General features: G+C 46.2%; 1 protein-coding gene across 7 annotated transcripts in view; it reads left to right on the forward strand.

The window, feature by feature from the left end:
- ZNF584 (zinc finger protein 584) overlaps positions 1-17,431 on the forward strand; it is a 36,139-nt gene that overhangs the window by 3,937 nt on the left and 14,771 nt on the right. For 4 of the 7 annotated variants that reach the window (XR_015244458.1, XR_015244456.1, XR_015244457.1 and 1 more), the window contains 4 exons: positions 6,015-7,251; positions 8,155-8,281; positions 13,309-13,431; positions 14,042-15,603. Coding sequence is in view for 1 of the 7 variants with exons in the window: in XM_086688519.1 (XP_086544645.1) it covers positions 7,234-7,251; positions 8,155-8,281; positions 13,309-13,431; positions 14,042-15,048 (1,275 nt within the window). In the remaining 6 variants the exon portion in view is untranslated. Of the gene's footprint in view, positions 1-5,799; positions 7,252-8,154; positions 8,282-13,308; positions 13,432-14,041; positions 16,011-17,431 lie in introns of those variants that run through there. The other 3 variants (XM_086688519.1, XR_015244455.1, XR_015244459.1) reach the window with 3 other exon arrangements.

Raw genomic sequence — 17,431 nt, forward strand, 5'->3', positions numbered from 1 at the left:
AAAACAATAGCATTACATATGTATTAGAATGGCTAAAACCCAAAATACTGACAGCAGGAGGAACCAGAACTCTCATTCAATGGTACAGTTACTTTGGTAGAGTTTGACAGTTTATTGCAAAGTTAAATATAGTCCTAGAATATGGTCCAAGCAATCACCCTCCTAGGTATATACCCAAATGTGCTGAAAACTTAAGTCCACAGAAAAACAGGCACATGGTTTATAGCAAGTTTATTTGTAATTTCTCAGAACTGAAATCAACTCAGATGTCTTTCAATAGGTAAATGGATAAAGAAACTATGGTGCACCCATACAATGGGATATTATTCAGCAATAAAAAAAAACTGAGCTATCAAGTTTTATCAAGCTTAAGACATGGAGGAATCTTAAATGCATATTGCTAAGTGAAACAGTCTGAAAAAGGCACACTGCATAATTCCAACTTTATGGCATCTGGGAAAGGCAAAACATAGAGACAGTAAAGTAGTGGTTGACAGGGACTTGGAGGAGGGAGGGAGGGAGGAACAGATAGATCACAGGGGATTTTTCATGCAGCACAACTATTCTGTATGGTACCAGAATGACTGACACATGTGACATTATGTACTTGTCAAGAGTCAAGACCCATATTATGTACAACACAAAGGATAAACTCTAATGTAAACTGTAGACTTTAGTTAATAACGTGTCAACATGGGTTCATCAATTATAACAAACATACCACACTAAAGATGTTAACAGTCAGGGAAACTGTGCAGGGATACCAGGAATATGGGAAGTCTGTACTATCACCTCAATTTTCCATAAACGTAAAACTGCTCTAAAAATAATGCATATTAATAAAAACTAGAGTAATATTGGAAAACATCAGAAATTTTAAAAATGAGCCAGGGACGCCTGGGTGGCTCAGTCACTTGAGTGTCCGACTTCAGCTCAGGTCATGATCTCACGGTTCGTGAGTTCAAGCCCTGCATCAGGCTCACTGCTGTCAGCACATAGCCCTCTTTGGATTATCTGTACCCCTCCCCTGCTCACGCTCTCTCAAAAAAGAATAAACATTACAAAGGAAAAATGAGCCAGACTAGAGACAAAGGGAAAATCATGTGATTTTCACTTGTAGTTCATAGTAGCCTACTTGGAACACAGCTGACCAGTGTGAAGCATTGTCTACTCAAATTTAAAACAGTTCTCCCAATGACAGGCCCAAGGAGACTCATACAATGAACTTAAGAGCTGCACTGTCTTGAGGGGAAACTACCTAACAACAGGCACTACTGGAAATGATTAGGGTATCTCTATTAAAAAATGTTGGCACCAAACATGATTGTATTTGTAATCAGCAAGTATACTTCTAAACATTCTTGGACAATCAGAACACATCATGCGCTTGTTAAAGAATAGACAGAGTCCCAGCTGGTGACTTGGATGTTTTCACTTTCTCTTCCCTGCTCCTGATGAGCAGGCGCTTGGGGTTATCTCCTTGTCCATGTCAACCAACCCAGTAAGTACTAAAGCTGAAAGTATGTGACCCCAGACAATGATCTGAATCCACATGAAAAAACAAAAAGCACCAGTAATTATGTAAGTATAAGTAGAAATGCATATTTCTTAACTTATTGTTAAAAGTAACTATATAAAACCATATATATATATATAAACCGTATATATATATACACACACACACACACACACACAACTATATATCTATCTATATCTATATCTATGTCTATATTAGTTGTATTGTTTGGCTTATAACAAATAGAAATATACTTTCCATTAGCAACACAATGGAGGTGAGTGGGACACAGCTATATTGGCTCAAGGAAATGGCTCCAGTGAGTATCTCAAATTCAACACATGGGCGTATTTATTTGTCCAACTTCATCAAATTTTGCACTTGAAAGGAGTGCATTTTGTTGTACATAAGCTACACATTAATCAAGTTGACTTGAAAAAATTCCACTTAGAAAATGGGCAAAAACTTAAGATATTTCACTAAAGCGGATATATGATCCATATCCATATATCCATATATATCCATATGTGCAAATACATGCATGGAAAGATGTTCAATAGCAATTACTGGTGGGAACGTAAAATAGTACAGCTACTCTGGAAACAATTTGGCAGTTTAGTATACATTTACTGTACAACTCTACAATTGCATTCTTGGGTTTATCACCTCCCTGACACAAACAATGACAACTCATGTCCACACAAAAATGAAAACATGTTCAGAGAGAACCGAATACAAATGTTAGTGGCAGTGTTATTTGTAATAATAATAATAATAATAATAATAATAATGCAGACAGCCCAGATGTCCCTCAATAGGTCAATAGCTAAACAAACTGTGGTATAGCCACACTATTCAGCAATTAAAAAGGAACAAGCTACTGACACACACAACTTGGATGGATCTCAAGTGCATTATGATGAATGGTGAAAGCCCCAAGTATATCCCATCCATACTATAGGATTCCATTTACAGGACATTCGTGATGTGGCACAAATATAGTGATGGGGGACAGATCAATGGTGGTCAGGATTGGGAGAAGGTGTGACCTAAGGGTTAGTTAGAAGAGCTCCCTTGTGAAATGGAACAGCTCTGTAGTGGATGGTGGTGGTGGTAGTAATATGAATTTAAACATATGATAATATTTCGTAGAACTACATAAAGAGTATATGTGAAAATTGCTGTCATCTGAATAAGGTCTGTGGTTGAGTTAAAAGTACTGTATTAATACTATCTTCCTGGCTTTGACAATGTACTATGGTTACATACATTGAGGGAAGCTGGACGAAGGGTACATGGGATCGGTTTTGCAACATCTTTCAAAGTACTTCAAAATAAAAAGTATTCAAAAAATTCCTTGAATGTATATGTCCAATTGAGTGTGGAAACAAAAAAAAGCACTATGAAATAAGAGTACATATCTATTAGAATGGCTAGTGTAAGGTAAACACACATACTACTGTGCTTACAAAAGGGCCAGGCAAACAGTCCTTGTGGCATACATGAGGAAGCTCACTGGGATTAATATTGCTGTAAGACCCTCACAGACACTGCTGGGCTTTATATGGGAGGTAGAATAGGGGGTCAGAGCCACTTCTCCACAGGGTCACTGGTCTCATCTGTCAATCCAAAAAGTACACTGACCCCTCAACCTAGCAGGAAGACTTATATGGTATGTTTGTACTTTGATAAGGGAGCACATCACAAAATACAGGCAGGACTCTTGCCCAAGGGATGTATTCTTACATGCTATATCATTCCCAACTGGAGACATGCAAGAATAATTCCCCCTAGACTATGCAGAGAGAAGGGTCTACACTGTTTCAAATTCAATGTATAAAATGTGATTCTGTATCTTATACTTTCAAATCCACACACTTCAAACTTGCATCATATGTAACCACCATGTCCTGCTACATGCAAAATGGTACACAGAGGCAAGGGGGTCAGAATTTAGGGAGTCAGGCTGAGCTGAGTTTGTACCTGGGCTCCCATGTGACTGTGGGTACAATGCCTCACCACTCTGTGTCCATTTCCTTACGTATAAAATGGGGAAATTAGGCGCCTGGGTGGCTCAGTCGGTTGAGCTTCCGACTTCGGCTCAGGTCACGATCTCATGGTCTTTGAGTTTGAGCCCCACGTCGGGCTCTGTGCTGACAGCTCGGAGCCTGGAACCTGTTTCGGATTCTGTGTCTCCCTCCTCTCTGACCCTCCCCCGTTCATGCTCTGTCTCTCTCTGTCTCAAAAATAAATAAACATTAAAAAATAAATAAATAAAATAAAATGGGGAAATTACAATCAGCCCATGGTGGGTGAGAATACCAACATTTGAATGCCAGCAATGGAAGCTCAGAATCACTGCTCAGTCTCTGTATGGCTGTGTGGACACTCCCACCTTCAGTCACACTCCACAACCTTTCACAACTGGTTGGCAGGAAGTATCTCCCAACTGCTAACAGCCTCCCATGCTGCACTGTGATCTGGATATTTCCAGGTGTCCACCTGCTGTGGCAACCCAAACTGCACCCTCCTCTTGCCATCCTTCAGGAAGCCAGTCCTAAGTAGATGTCCTACATTTAGGGGTGCCTGGGTGGCTCAGTCAGTTAAGCGTCCGACTCTTGATTTTGGCTCAGGTCATGAACTTGTGATTTCAAGATTGAGTCCCATGTCGGGCTCCACACTGATTCTCTCTCTCTCCCTCTCTCCCTTTGTCCCTCTCCCCTGCTTGTGCTGTCTCCCCGCCCCCCCCCCCAAAAAAAGATGTCCTACATTTAGGGTCACCCTGCCACCTTCCCAGTAAGACTCCATTATCTCATTACCTGTCCTTGTGGTCCCTAAAGAAGCACTAAACCTTTAATCTGAAAAGTAAAACTACTGAGGTCCAAGAAGTCAACCTCAGGGAGTAACACAAATAAAAACCATAACGAGCTGTGAATGCAAGCCCAAGAAAGATGAGTAAAGAGAGGAAACTTCAGTCCGAGAACACTTGGGTTCAAATTGTAGTGCTGTCGCCTACCAGTTGTGACCAAGTAAGCATGAGCCTCTGCCCACACCCAAGACAGGGAAGCCTGGCTCACTGAGGAATGGGCTTTCTGGAACTACTTAAGAATGTGTATCTGCCCAAGACATGTTGAAGATGGCCAATGTTTTCAGCAGAAAGAAGGGAGAGGGGAGGTGAGACATGGAAGACAGAGAGGTGAGGGACAGCCAGGATAGAGGAGTCAGGGAAGTAGATGAGAGGGTAGATTGTCCATTAAGTCAGGAAGATAGAAAAGTCACAAGGGTAGTGGCCATGGCACTTGGACACCAGAGGTACAGCTCAGGCTCCAGGCACAAGAATAGTCTAACCCCAGAGACACTCCACTCCCCAGCTTGCAATCTCGATGGGTGAGCCTCTTCAGGACCTCTCATGCATCCTTGCTTTCAAGTCTACCTGGTCCATCAGTGCTCTTGACAGTACTCTAATCAGGTGACCTCATGGAGTGGAAAGGTGATAATCATGCAGGGAATACATACTCCTAGGCTCAGAGTCCAGCCTAGGCTAGAACAATCCACCCAATGACAGTAGTCTGTGGCCACTAACCACAGGCATGTACCATGTGGTGAGGGCAGTCCCACCTGTGCCTGCCTTCTTGGAGAGAATACATAGGTGTAACTGAGGAACAGGTTTGCGAGGACTATCTGAAGATATCTGATCAACTGAGGACCTGTTAATAGGAGGTAAACATTGCACAGCCAGGGGGCTGGAGTCAGGATTGTAAAGAGGATGAAAAAACACTAGGGGGTCAGGGAGGCACCAAGACCTGAGATGGCATGGACCAGACGCCAGGTGTGAGAATAGCCCAGCCCACCTCGGGCTGTCACCAGGGCAGGTCTCCTCATCAATTCCATTGGGATAACCACAGGGAACGTAGAAACCAACAGAGCCATGGGAGCTGATGAGGTTTGTGAGAATCCACCCCAAGAGGACCAAACCACCCCTCAACAGACCATAACCCGTGAGGATCATCTGTATATGAACAATACTGAAAATCCACAAACTGAATGTTCAGGGAAGGTCTCCAAGGCAGAGCCCAGTGGCCCCACAACCACCACGTCAGTGCATGAAATGCTGGGTATCTTAGAGAAAGTGACTGAGCTGGACATGACCTGCTGCAAAGATTTAGACTTCTGACCCGATTTCAGCCACTCATGGCCCCTTGATACAATGTGTGTGTGTGTGTGTGTGTGTGTGTGTGTGTGTGTGTGTGTGTGTGGCGGGGGGGGGGGGTTGTTCACAGCAGTCAGGGAGAGAAGGAAACATAGCCTGGGGGCCGCAGCTACAGGACCACCACAAACTTGCAAGGCGAACACAGCAAGAGCAAAGAAAACAGAGTTCTAGGTGTGGGAGTAAGGAAGCCAGTGGCCCGACCCAGAGGTCACCAGTGCAAAGTTCTCAAGCATCACCCTGGGGTAGGTTGCTCTGAGACTCGTCTAAGTGTTCCATTCTTCCTAGGAGACTCGGCACCACATCCTCTAGGATGAGTGCATCTGAATCCACTGCACGACATCCAGGAGCCGGGTCCTCCTGCCGGCCTCGCATCTTGATGTGCCCAGGACCTTTCTCCCTAACATCCTCAACAACGCGCTCACCCTCCTCCACAAGGCCCCTACCTGACTATGGCCTTACACGGGGCAGGCTATCAGCCCACTGTCCCCTGAGCATGTTCCAGACCCATCCCCGGTACCCCAGACCTGCCTGAGTCCAGTGGCCCAGGCACCACCAGACTCAACACTTGTAAAGTCCAACTGTGGATCTTCTCCAACACTTCCTCCTCCTGCCAAGGCTCCCTGGCCGCTGGTCCCCAGCTCCTCACTGAACTCAGGCTGGAGAGGCTTTTCTGAGCTCCGTCTCCTGCTCCGTGAAGCAGACACCGCGTCCGGGGCGATGACTCCTGGGCGGCGGCGGGCACGGATGGGCTTTGATGGAGGTGAGACGCGAAGGTAGTGCCTCTTTACCGACAAAAACACTTGCCGAGCTTAACCCGCGTACAGAGCGCGCAGCCTCCTCTCAGGCCCTCTATATTCCAGTTTCCACCGTTCTGAGGAGCCTCCCAAATTCCCGCCTCCGCGCAGTTACGCAGTCCGTCTGCCGGACGTGGTTCCGAAGGAGGGCGACGCCGGAAGTCCCACCTCCACGGAACGAGGGAAAGCTCCTCTCTGGGGCCGTCATTGGCTACGTCGGTACGAGCGCACATGCCCTCCCCTGTCGCCTTGGCAACGAGCAAGCGGCACCGCGAGGGGAGCTGGGAAATGAGGCCCTAAAGTGACGCTGGAGCTAAGTTAATGAAGGCGTCTGGAGGCGGCCGGACTTCCGGCGTTGCTCTAGCTGTGCTCTTCTTGCAGCTGTGGGTGGAGACCAGCACTTGGAGAGCCGCGTTGCCGAGAAGAGGGCCGGGGACCCTCGTGGCACCTGTGCGCGCGCCGTGACCCTCGGAAATAACCCCATTTTTCTAAGACTCGGTGTCGCCCACTGCGGAACGGGTGCCGGAGGGCCAGGGCCTCCCGCGGGCGGTTCCCTGGTCTTTGAGCACATTTTACACGGAGGAGACCTAGCTTCGAAGGTTCCGCGGTCGGCCGGAGGTTCCTGCGCCCAAGGCGGGGTGGTAGGTACGGATTTGAGCTGAGTAGACCGGAATTCGGCGCCTATCGCAGCCAAGCTCCGTCCACAGCTTCCGATGGCCGAGGAGGCGCTGGTAAGTGGAAGGTGCCGGAGGCTCTGACAGCCCTGATCCCCACCCAGTGGGTCGGGTTCTGAATGAGCTCAGGAGAAGCGGGGAAGGCTGTGCAGGTGAAGGGGCAGCCTGGTCAGAGGCAGAGGTGGAAGAGGGGTCTTGGAGATCCATGTGTGGTCTGGTCGGCTGAGAGTTGAAGCGAGGGACAGGCCTGGGTACGGCGGTCTTCAGTGCAGAGTGCGGAGGCGGGGATGCGCTTAACACTGAGCCATGGAGGAGTGGGGCTGGACTGAGTGAGGATGGTATTGTGGTTGCTCTCAGTGGTGTTACCGGAGACACTGTGTGCAGAACGGGCATGTAAGGGAAGTCCAGCGAGTTGCCAATGGGCTGAACGGGTGAGATTGTGCTGGGGTGTGGAGCTCTCACAAGTTGTGGTACAAAGAGTTCTGTGCATGTCAGACACCGGGGGCAAACTGAAGGGTCTGGGACCTAAGACAGAAGGGCGAGCCTAGGTTTGCTTGTCTCTGGGAGCCGATCTCTGGGACTTAGAGGGAATTGGCTAGCAGGAGATAGGGTGAGACCTGTGTGTCTGGCTGGGAACATAGATGGCATCTATCTGGTCACCAGCCTGTTGTTGCTGTGGGCAGGATGCAGAGTCCAATAGTAACATGAGGAGAGAGGCACCAATGGAATTGGGGGCCCTGGCAATCCTCTGAGGTAAGAGTCTTAGGAGGAGGGAGGTAGAGGGTATGTGTCGAGTGGGAGTAGGGGTTTGGGGCTCAAAGGGAAAGTTGATGTCAGTGAGAGATGAGGCAGGACCTTGGGACACTGATCAAGGACCTAGATGTGTTCCTCTGTCTGTGTTTTGGTTGGCTTGTCTGCCCACTATTGACCCCTAAGGCTCAGTTCAATCCATCATTACAGGGGCTGGTGACCTTTGAGGATGTGGCTGTGTATTTCTCCCGGGAGGAGTGGGGGCTCCTTAATCTGACTCAGAGGAGCCTTTACCGTGATGTGATGCTAGAGAACTTTGCACTTATTGGCTCGCTGGGTAAGTCTCTCACACTCTTTCCTAACAGACCGCCTCTGCCTTTTACCCATAGGAAGCTGTGTTCATCCTAAAACCCCACCACAGAGGCTGCTTCCTTCCCAGGTTCCCTGTGGTTGGTGCTGTGAGTACTGGCAATGGGCTGTGTGTTCTTCCCCTGCCTCTCTCTGAGCAGCCTTGTTAGCAGCCTCAATAGCTGTTGCCCCACTGCCTCCTGTAGTAGGGCTTGGGGTTCAGAAGTTTACAGTTTGCCCAACAAATCCCACTCAGCCCTGACTGTCTCTGTGAGTCTGCTGAAGTCATGGCCTCTCTGTGCTCTGGGTTTTGCCTTCTTTCTTCAAAAGAAAATTTATAGGGTCCTCCCTGGTCCAAGCTTGAGCCATGAATTCGAATCAGTAGCTCAGTTAGGGGAGTATTGCCACTTAATATCTTTCAATTCAGAACATGAAATGTCTTTCCATTTATTTAGTCGTCTTTAACTTTTTTCAACAGTGTTTTGTAGTTTTCAGCACGTAAGACTAAAGTTATTCCTAGGTATTTTATTCCTTCTGATGATATTTTAAGTGGAATTGTTTTCTTAATTTCATCTTAGATTGTTCAGTGCTAGTGTATAGAAATATAGATTTTTGTATAGTGATTTTGTGTCTTGTGGCCTTACTAAACCCATTTATTAGTTCTAATAGGTTTTTTTTTTTTTTTTTTTTTTTTTTAGTGAACTCCTTGGTATTTTCCATATATGTGGTGTGATGTCATCTGCAAATAGAGATATCTTTACTTCTTCCTTTGCTTAACTAACCTGGCTAGAACCTCAAGTACTTTATTGAATAGAATTAGTGAGAGTAGATATCCTTGTCTCATTCTCAATTTTATGGGAAAAGCATTTAGTCTTTCACTAATAATCACTGTGGGTTTTTTGCAGCTCACCTTTTCAGGTGAGGAATTTCCCTTCTGTTCTCAATTTGTCGAGTGCATTTATCATGAAAGGTCATTAGATTTTGTCTAGTACTTTCCCATGTGTATGGAAATGATCATGTGCAGGGGCCTGGGAGGCTCAGTCGGTTAAGTGTTGGAGTCTTGGTTTTGGTTCAGGTCATGGTCTCACAGTTCATGAGATCAAGACCCGAGTTGGGCTCTGTGCTGTGTGTGGAGCCTGCTTGGGATTCTCTGTCTCCCTCTCTCTTTCTGTCTGTCTGTCTGTCTGTCTGTCTGTCTGTCTCTGCCCCTCCCCTGCTTGCATGTGTTTTTTTTCTCTCTCTCAAAATAAAAAAATAAATAAACATTAAAAAGAGATGATTGTGTGATTTTTATTGTCTATTCTGTTAACACAGTATTGCAGTAATTGATTTTCATAGTTCAACCTTGTGTTACTAGGACGTTTTTCACTCTGTCGTAGTTTATAATCCTTTTATGTATTTCTGGATTGGCTTTGCTAGTATTTTGTTGAAGAGTTTTGCATCTCTTTTGTTGAAGAGTTTTGTTGAAGAGTTTTGTTGAAGAGTTACCAGTGTGTAGTTTTCTCACAATGTCTTTTTTTTTTTTTTTAATTGAGAATGAGGGTAATTTTGGCCTCAATGGATGAGTTGGGAAATGTTCCCTTTTCTACTGTTTTCTGGAAGAGTGTGTCAAGTATTGGTGGAAATTTTTATTTCAGTGTTAATATTCATCAGTGAAGCCCTCTGGGCTGACTTTTTTTCTTACCCCCATGGGGGAAGTTTTGTTGTTGTTTAAATATAATCAGACTTTCTGTTTCTTCTTGAGTCAGTTTTGGTAGTTTGTGTCTTTTTTAGGAATTTGTCTGTTTTATCTAAGTTATCTAATTTGTGGGCATACAGTACAGTTGTTCATAGTATTTCCTTAAAACCCTTTCTAGGGGTGGGGCACCTGGTTGGCTCAGTTGGTTAAGTGTCTGACTTTGGCTCAGGTCATGATCTCACGGTTTGTGGTTTCGAGCCCCGCGTGGGGCTCTGTGCTGACAGCTCGGAGCTTGAAGCCTGCTTCGGATTCTGTGTCTCCTTCTCTCTCTGCTCCTCCCCCACTTGTACTCTGTCTCTATCAAAAACAAATAAATGTAAAAAAAAACAAAAAACAAAAACCTTTCTAGGGATGCCTGGGTGGCTCAGTCAGTTAAGTGTCTGACTTCGGCTCAGGTCATGATCTCATGGTTCGTGAATTCGAGTCCCATGTCAGGCTGTATGCTGAGAGCTCAGAGCCTGGAGCCTGCTTCAGGTTCTGTGTCTCCTCTCTCTGCCCTTCCCCATTCACACTCTGTCTCTCTTTCAAAAATAAGTAAACGTTAAAAAAAAATTTTTTTTTAACTTTCTATAAAAAAATTTTTTTTTAACTTTCTATTTTGTAATTTTGTTAGTGATGTCCCCCTTTTCATTTTTCTTTTTAATAATTTGATTCTTTTATTTTTTTCTTGTCAGTCTAGGTAGCAGTTTTTCAATTTTGCTAATCTTTTCAAAGATCCTAATTTTGGTTTCACTGATTCTCTCTTTCTAATCTCTATTTCATTTATCTCTGTTCCTTACCATTTCCTTTCTTATGTTAGCTTTGAGTTTAGTTGCTTTTCTTTTTCCTGTTCCTTGAGGACTAAAGTTAGGCTATTGGTTTGAGATCTTTTAATTTTTTTAAATTATTTTAAAAATGTTTATTTAGGGGCGCCTGGGTGGCTCAGTCGGTTACGTGTCCGACTTCGGCTCAGGTCATGATCTCGTGGTCCGTGAGTTCGAGCCCCGCATCAGGCTCCGTGCTGACAGCTCAGAACCTGGAGCCTGTTTCGGATTCTGTGTCTCCCCCTCTCTCTGACCCTCCCCCATTCGTGCTGTGTCTCTCTCTGTCTCAAAAAAAATAAATAAATAAACGTTAAAATTTTTTTTTTTTAAATGTTTATTTATTTCTTCTTGAGAGAGAGAGGCAGAGGGAGAGAGGGAGACAGAGAATCCCAAGCAGGCTCCACACTGTGAGCCAGGATCCCGACAAGGGGTTAGACTCATGAACCATGACATCATGACTTGAGCTGAAATTGAGAGTCATATGCTTAACTGACTGAGCCACCCAGGTGCCCCTGAGCTCTTTTTAAATATGGGTGCTGTGACATAAAAAGAAATATATATTTTGTCTTTGTTCCCACTTCCTAGCACTGCTCCTAAAACTGTTGGAATCTCTGAAATGATGAGTATCTTTTGTGTGCTAATGGCATGGCTGGTGGCTGGGAGCCCCTAGATAGCTTCAGGATAGGGGGTGGCCACCAGAAAGACTAGGGCACGATTGAAAGGTTAAAAATTGAGCTGCCCCCACCCCCTATCCTCCCAGTCCCCTAACCCTACCCTCCAGGAGATTAGAAACTCCCAAACAATAGGCTTCAGAGAGCTTCTAGGTTATTGGGAAAAGTGGCACCACCAGAGGGCATGAATGCCTCTAACCCTCTACTTCGTCAACCCCCACCCCCATCTCTACCCTGGCATACTTTGCCCTTTGCATCTCATCCATTGGGCTGTTTCTGAGTTGTATATTTTATAATAAACTGGTATAGTAAGTAAACTCTTTTCCTGAGTTCTGTGAGCCATTATAGCAAACTATTGAACCTGAGAAGGGATCAATAATTGTGGGAATCCCTGATTTATAGCCACTTGGTCAGAAGTGTGGGAGGTCTGGGACTTTCAACTGGTGTCTGAAATAGCAGCAGTCCTGTGGGACTGAGCCCTTAATCTGTGGGATCTGATGCTGACTCTGTGTAGTTAATATGAGAATTGAATGGAATCCTTGGACACCAGCTTGATGTCTGAGATTTGGAGAAGTGGTGTGGAACACCTGCCCTGTACCTACCCACTTTTGGTGTCAGATTGTTAGAAGTGAAACAGCACAGAGGTGTTTATAGCTCTAATTTCCTATTTTCTAAGCACTGTTATGTCCCATTACTTTGGGCATGTTGTATTCTCATTTTCATTCATTTCAGAGTGCTCTGTAGTTGTCTTTTGGTCATTTAGGAGTGTTGTATTTAAATTCCATAAATTTGTGAGTTTCCCACATTTCTTTCTGTTGTTGATTTCTATTTTAATTCCTTTGTGGTCAGAGATCATACTTTGTGTGATTTCAGTCCTCGAAAGTCTATTTCCCATCAAGTGGTCTGTTCTGGAGAATGTTCCATGTGCATGTGAGCATGTGAGAATATGCATTCTGCTGCTGTATTGTGGCATGCTCTATAGATGTCTATTAGGTCTAGTTGATTTTTAGTGTTGTTCAAGTGCTGTATACTTATTTGTTTTCTTCCTAGTGATTCTGTCCATTATTGAAAGTTCTCCAACTATTATCATTTGTCTATTTTTTACTTAAGTTATGTCAGTTTTACTTCATGGGAGGCTCTATTAAAAGATTATGGTAGGGGCACCTGGGTGGCTCAGTCGGTTGAACGTCCGACTTCGCTCAGGTCACGATCTCACGGTCCGTGAGTTCGAGCCCTGCGTCGGGCTCTGTGCTGACAGCTCAGAGCCTGGAGCCTGCTTCAGATTCTGTGTCTCCCTCTCTCTCTGGCCCTCCCCCCGTTCATGCTCTGTCTCTCTCTGTCTCAAAATAAATAAATGTTTAAAAAAAAAAAAAGATTATGGTAAAACACAACATGGGGTCTACCTGCTTAACACATGTTTAATTGTGCAGAAGATGTTTTTTTCTTTTCTTTTTTTTAAAAATGTTTTTGATGCTTATTTATTTTTGAGAGTGGGAGAGAGAGACAAAGCATGAGAAGGGAAGGGGCAGAGAGAGAGGGAGACACAGAATCCAAAGCAGGCTCCAGGCTCTGAGCTGTCAGCACAGAGCCTGACGTGGGGCTAGAACTCAGGAACCGTGAGATCATGACCTGAGCTGAAGTCAGACGCTTAACCAACTGAGCCACCCAGGTGCCCTGAGGATGTTGTTTTTCTAATACTCTGTTTCCTTCATGGTTGCCATGGTGACATGCGCTTCCTTTGGTGGGGGATGGAGTGGGTAAGCCTTGGCTTGGGTTGGCCTCTTACTGCTGTTCTCCCTCCCAGGATTTGCATCTTCAAGGTGCCATGTGGTTGCCCAGCTGGAGAGTGAAGAAGAGTTCTGGGTTCCCAGCATGGTGGACCTGACTCTGGTCAGCAGAGTTGAGGCCAGGAGGGGTCCTGGTCTTGGTGAGTAGGGCTGGGACATGTCTTGGTTTCAGTGATGGGCTCACAGCATGCTGCTCATCTGTGTGCTTTGGCTTTTTGGTACTGAGGCCAGTGACCACACACTATTCCTACCTTTCCTCTCCCTTGTGGACACAATATGCGATTTCTGTCCCTACCATGACTCTCAGGACCTAGATGACCCCCCTCCCTGTTCTCCACGCCAGTGTAGAGCTACTAGTGACTTGAGATGTGCACACATCCTTAAATAATACTTCAAGACCAGCTACTCTGTTACAGCTGCCTTTTCATCTGTGCAGACACATCCTCTTCACAGTGCCCACTGTCACCAGCAGTGGAGGCCCTACTTGAAACACATTGCAAGGAGTGACCTGGTGGCCTCACCTCTTCTCCTGGCACTGCTCCCATCTTTGTGTTCTCATCCCTGCTGAAGTCTTTCCTACTCTGTGATCTGGCAGAGCCCCGTTCTACTGGGCCAGCCGTTTCTCACCCAGACTTCTAGCAACCTCCTGGCAATTCTGTGGACTGCTTTCTGGTATGTCTGATGTGTGTTTGTGATGTAGGTACCTCCTCTCTCTAATCCAGCTCTCGGTAACTGGCTTTTATGTTTCAGGTTGTCCATGTAGCCTGAAGGATGGGGAAACCCCTACAGAGCAGATGAAGAGTTACAGAGTCTACCTGTCAGAGAAGCCCTCTCTGCTTGGGGAGTCTGGGAAGGACATGCCTACCACCTTAGATCTTCTCCGGCAGCAGGCCACCCACAGCAAGGGGAAGCCACACAGGAGCACCGAGCATGGAGAAGCCTTCCAACCCAGCTCCAGTAGCCAACAGCAGCAGGCAGTCCGTGCCACACAGAAGGCCTTCAAGTGCAGTGACTGCGGGAAAGCCTTCCCAAAGGCCTTTGCGCTCCTTGACCACCTGGTAACCCACCCCAAAGAGAGACCCTTTAGATGTCCAAAAGGTGGAAATGCCCCCAAGGAGAAATCCACCCATGTTAATTACCAAAAAATTCACACTGGAGAAACATCCCATGTGTGTACTGAGTGCGGAAAGGCCTTTAGTTATCCCTCTAAACTGAGGAAGCACCAGAAGGTTCACACGGGCATAAAACCTTTCAAGTGTGATGAATGTGGCAAAACCTTCAACCGCAAAGATGCACTTGTTCTGCACCAGAGAATTCACACTGGAGAAAGGCCTTATGAGTGCAGCGAATGTGGGAAAGCCTTCAGCGTTCTGTCTACTCTCATTCGGCACCGGAAAGTTCACATTGGAGAAAGGCCCTATGAGTGCAGGGAATGTGGGAAGTTCTTTAAATACAACCATAGCTTCATTCTTCATCAGAGAGTTCACACTGGAGAAAGGCCTTATGAGTGCAAGCAATGTGGGAAAACTTATGTGACCCGCTCTGGCCTGTATCAGCACTGGAAAGTTCACACTGGAGAACGGCCCTATGAGTGCAGCCTGTGTGGGAAGACCTTCACCACCAGGTCCTACCGCAATCGGCACCAGCAGTTCCACACTGAAGAGAGGTCCTATGAGTGTACAGAATGTGGGAAAGCCTTCAAACATAGTTCTACCCTTCTTCAGCACAAGAAAGTCCACACTGGAGAAAGGCCATAAGAAGACAGGGGATGTTGGAAAGCCTGTAGCTAGGGCTGGCACCTTGTTCAACATGAAAAACCTCACTCCAGAAAGGAGAGGAGAGTAGCCATTTGAAAGTTAAACCTGGCACACCCCAACACATGCGCTGGGGTGGCAGGTGTGTGGGAAGTTTTCAGGAGCTAGGTTGCACTTGGACCTGCCTAGGCTGTTGGCAGTGTTAAGTTGCTGCCAGTTTCCATGATACAAACCATCTCAGCTCCACCACCTGGCAAGTGCCCAAGGTGTGCATCAGGCACCGCAAGGTGCTCTGGAACAGCAAGACCTCCATGGTCGCCACTCTTTAAAGGAGAGAATCATGAGTGGTGGAGTCCGTGATGGGCCTCATTTGCTCCCTCCAACTGGTTCAGGTATGCCTGTGACCAAGCTCTGGTCAAGAGTAGCTGAGCTGTGTCTACTGGGGGCTTCCAGAGAAAGTTAATCCTTTCCATGGACATCGTTTACACTACGCATGGTACCTGTCATGGATTTATCCAACCCTGGAACTGACTGTCTCACACTTCCCTGGAATGTATGGTAATAAAAGCTTTATTGTTTAAGCCATCTTTAATATTGGGGGTTCTGATCACTGTGTGTGAAGAGATTGAGAACAAAACTGGGCTCATGAATAGAAGGACTGGCTTCTGTGGTAAGGGGTCCTTGATTTTTGTTGCCTTACTGGGGATAGCAGGATGTTCACCTCATGGCCATCACCCTGGTCCTGAGAGAAGGAAGATCCTGTTGTCCTGGGATGTGGCCAATGTTCCTAGTGTCTCTGCATACTGTGGCCTTCATTGTCTTTGCTGCCAGTATGCCAGGGCACAGAGGAAAGAAGTGGTTGAACCAACATATGGACCCGTATCCTCTGGTTTGTGGGGTCTTTTGATTTAAAAAGTTTTGGAAACTAATTTCCCAAAGGTCAATAAAATGTCAGTTCAGTAAAACTTGTATGTTGGTTGTAGCTGTGTCCCTGTTCCAAAAGTTATGCTTCCTGTCAAGAAGAGAATGTTAGTTTGAAGCACGTTGGAGAGAGAATGGTGACCCTAGGCTTAAGGGGCTTTGAGCCACAGTGCTCAGCCATTACCATGTGTTGGGGTTGGAAATGACTGCTGCCTCCTATAACTGGAGTGATGCTTCTCCCCCACCCCTGATGGCAGGAGGACTGGGGGTAGAAACAGGGTAGAAGCCCAGGCAGGCTTATAGTCAGGGGACTTTTTGGCCAGTCTGCTCAGTTTCTTCCCAACACTGTGAAGTATATGCCCACCTCCAGGCCTATTCAGGCCCTACTCCCTGCGTATAGTAATTGTTTGCCTGCAGCATGGTGGGGGTGGGGGTGGGGGTTGGTCTGTGTTGTAGCAGAGTTAAAGTCCAGCTGAGCCAAGTAGGGCTCAGTTCTTGGGGTAGGGTAGACATCAGTCATTAGAGTTCAATCCTTTGTACCTTGTATGGGTGGCCTTGGTTAGATCAGATGGCCCTGAGCACATGGGTGAAGGGTCCTCTGAACCAGCTTTCTGGTCTCCCATTGGGGTTGCTTGTATAGCAGCCAACCTGCTGGGGAGGGGGTGAAGGGTAATGTTTTCCAGGTGATGCTGGAACATCTGAGACAAATGGTTCCTGGTGGCTCTGACCCTTTGACTTGCCCAGGGTATCAGTTTGGGTATCAGTTAGCTCAAATCTCACCTGGAAAGCCAGTGCCAGCAGCCCATCCTTGCAGTTTCTGTCTTGGCTGCCCTGAGACTGCCCTCTCCCGCAGCCAGGGGTAGCTCTCCTCTGGAGTCCACCCAGCAGTTCTGTGCCCCTGGGCATTTTTATATGTGCCCTCAGCCTATCAGGAATGCCTCCCCAGCCTCTCTACCTCTTTCAAGAATACCCCTTCCACAGTTAAACCAAGATGGTATTTCTTCATGAGACCCCTCACTTCCTCATTTGGAGTGACCTTCTTCCTCTTTCTCTGCCCTCTCTGTGCTTTGATGTCTGGCCGGACACAAACCCAGTGCTACCCCTAAGTTTGTCCTCACGATTACATCTGCTGCACGTTTGAAATTGAGGGATACATTTGGGTTTGTTAAAGACTTAGCAACATAGAAGTCTTCACTGAGATTGGGACTAGTGTGTTTCTTGATTTTTAAGTTCATCTACAGAGGCAATAGTACTTCTTTTCTCACTGTGCTGTGTGACGTGTTTGGTCCCCGGTCAGCAGGGCAGGTGTCTGTTTATTTTCTCACAGTCAACAAGACAGTTTGGTGATAGGAGTAAATGTGTGTGTCTCCACAGTAATTAAGCAGGAGAGCAAGGTTGAAATTCTGAATATTCTCAGTTTGATACCTTGTCTTAAAAGACTCTGTGAACTGGTTCATGAGAACAG

This window comes from Puma concolor, chromosome E2 (genome assembly GCF_028749965.1).
Source record: "Puma concolor isolate L17-30 chromosome E2, mPumCon1.1.hap2, whole genome shotgun sequence".
Lineage (NCBI taxonomy): Eukaryota > Metazoa > Chordata > Mammalia > Carnivora > Felidae > Puma > Puma concolor.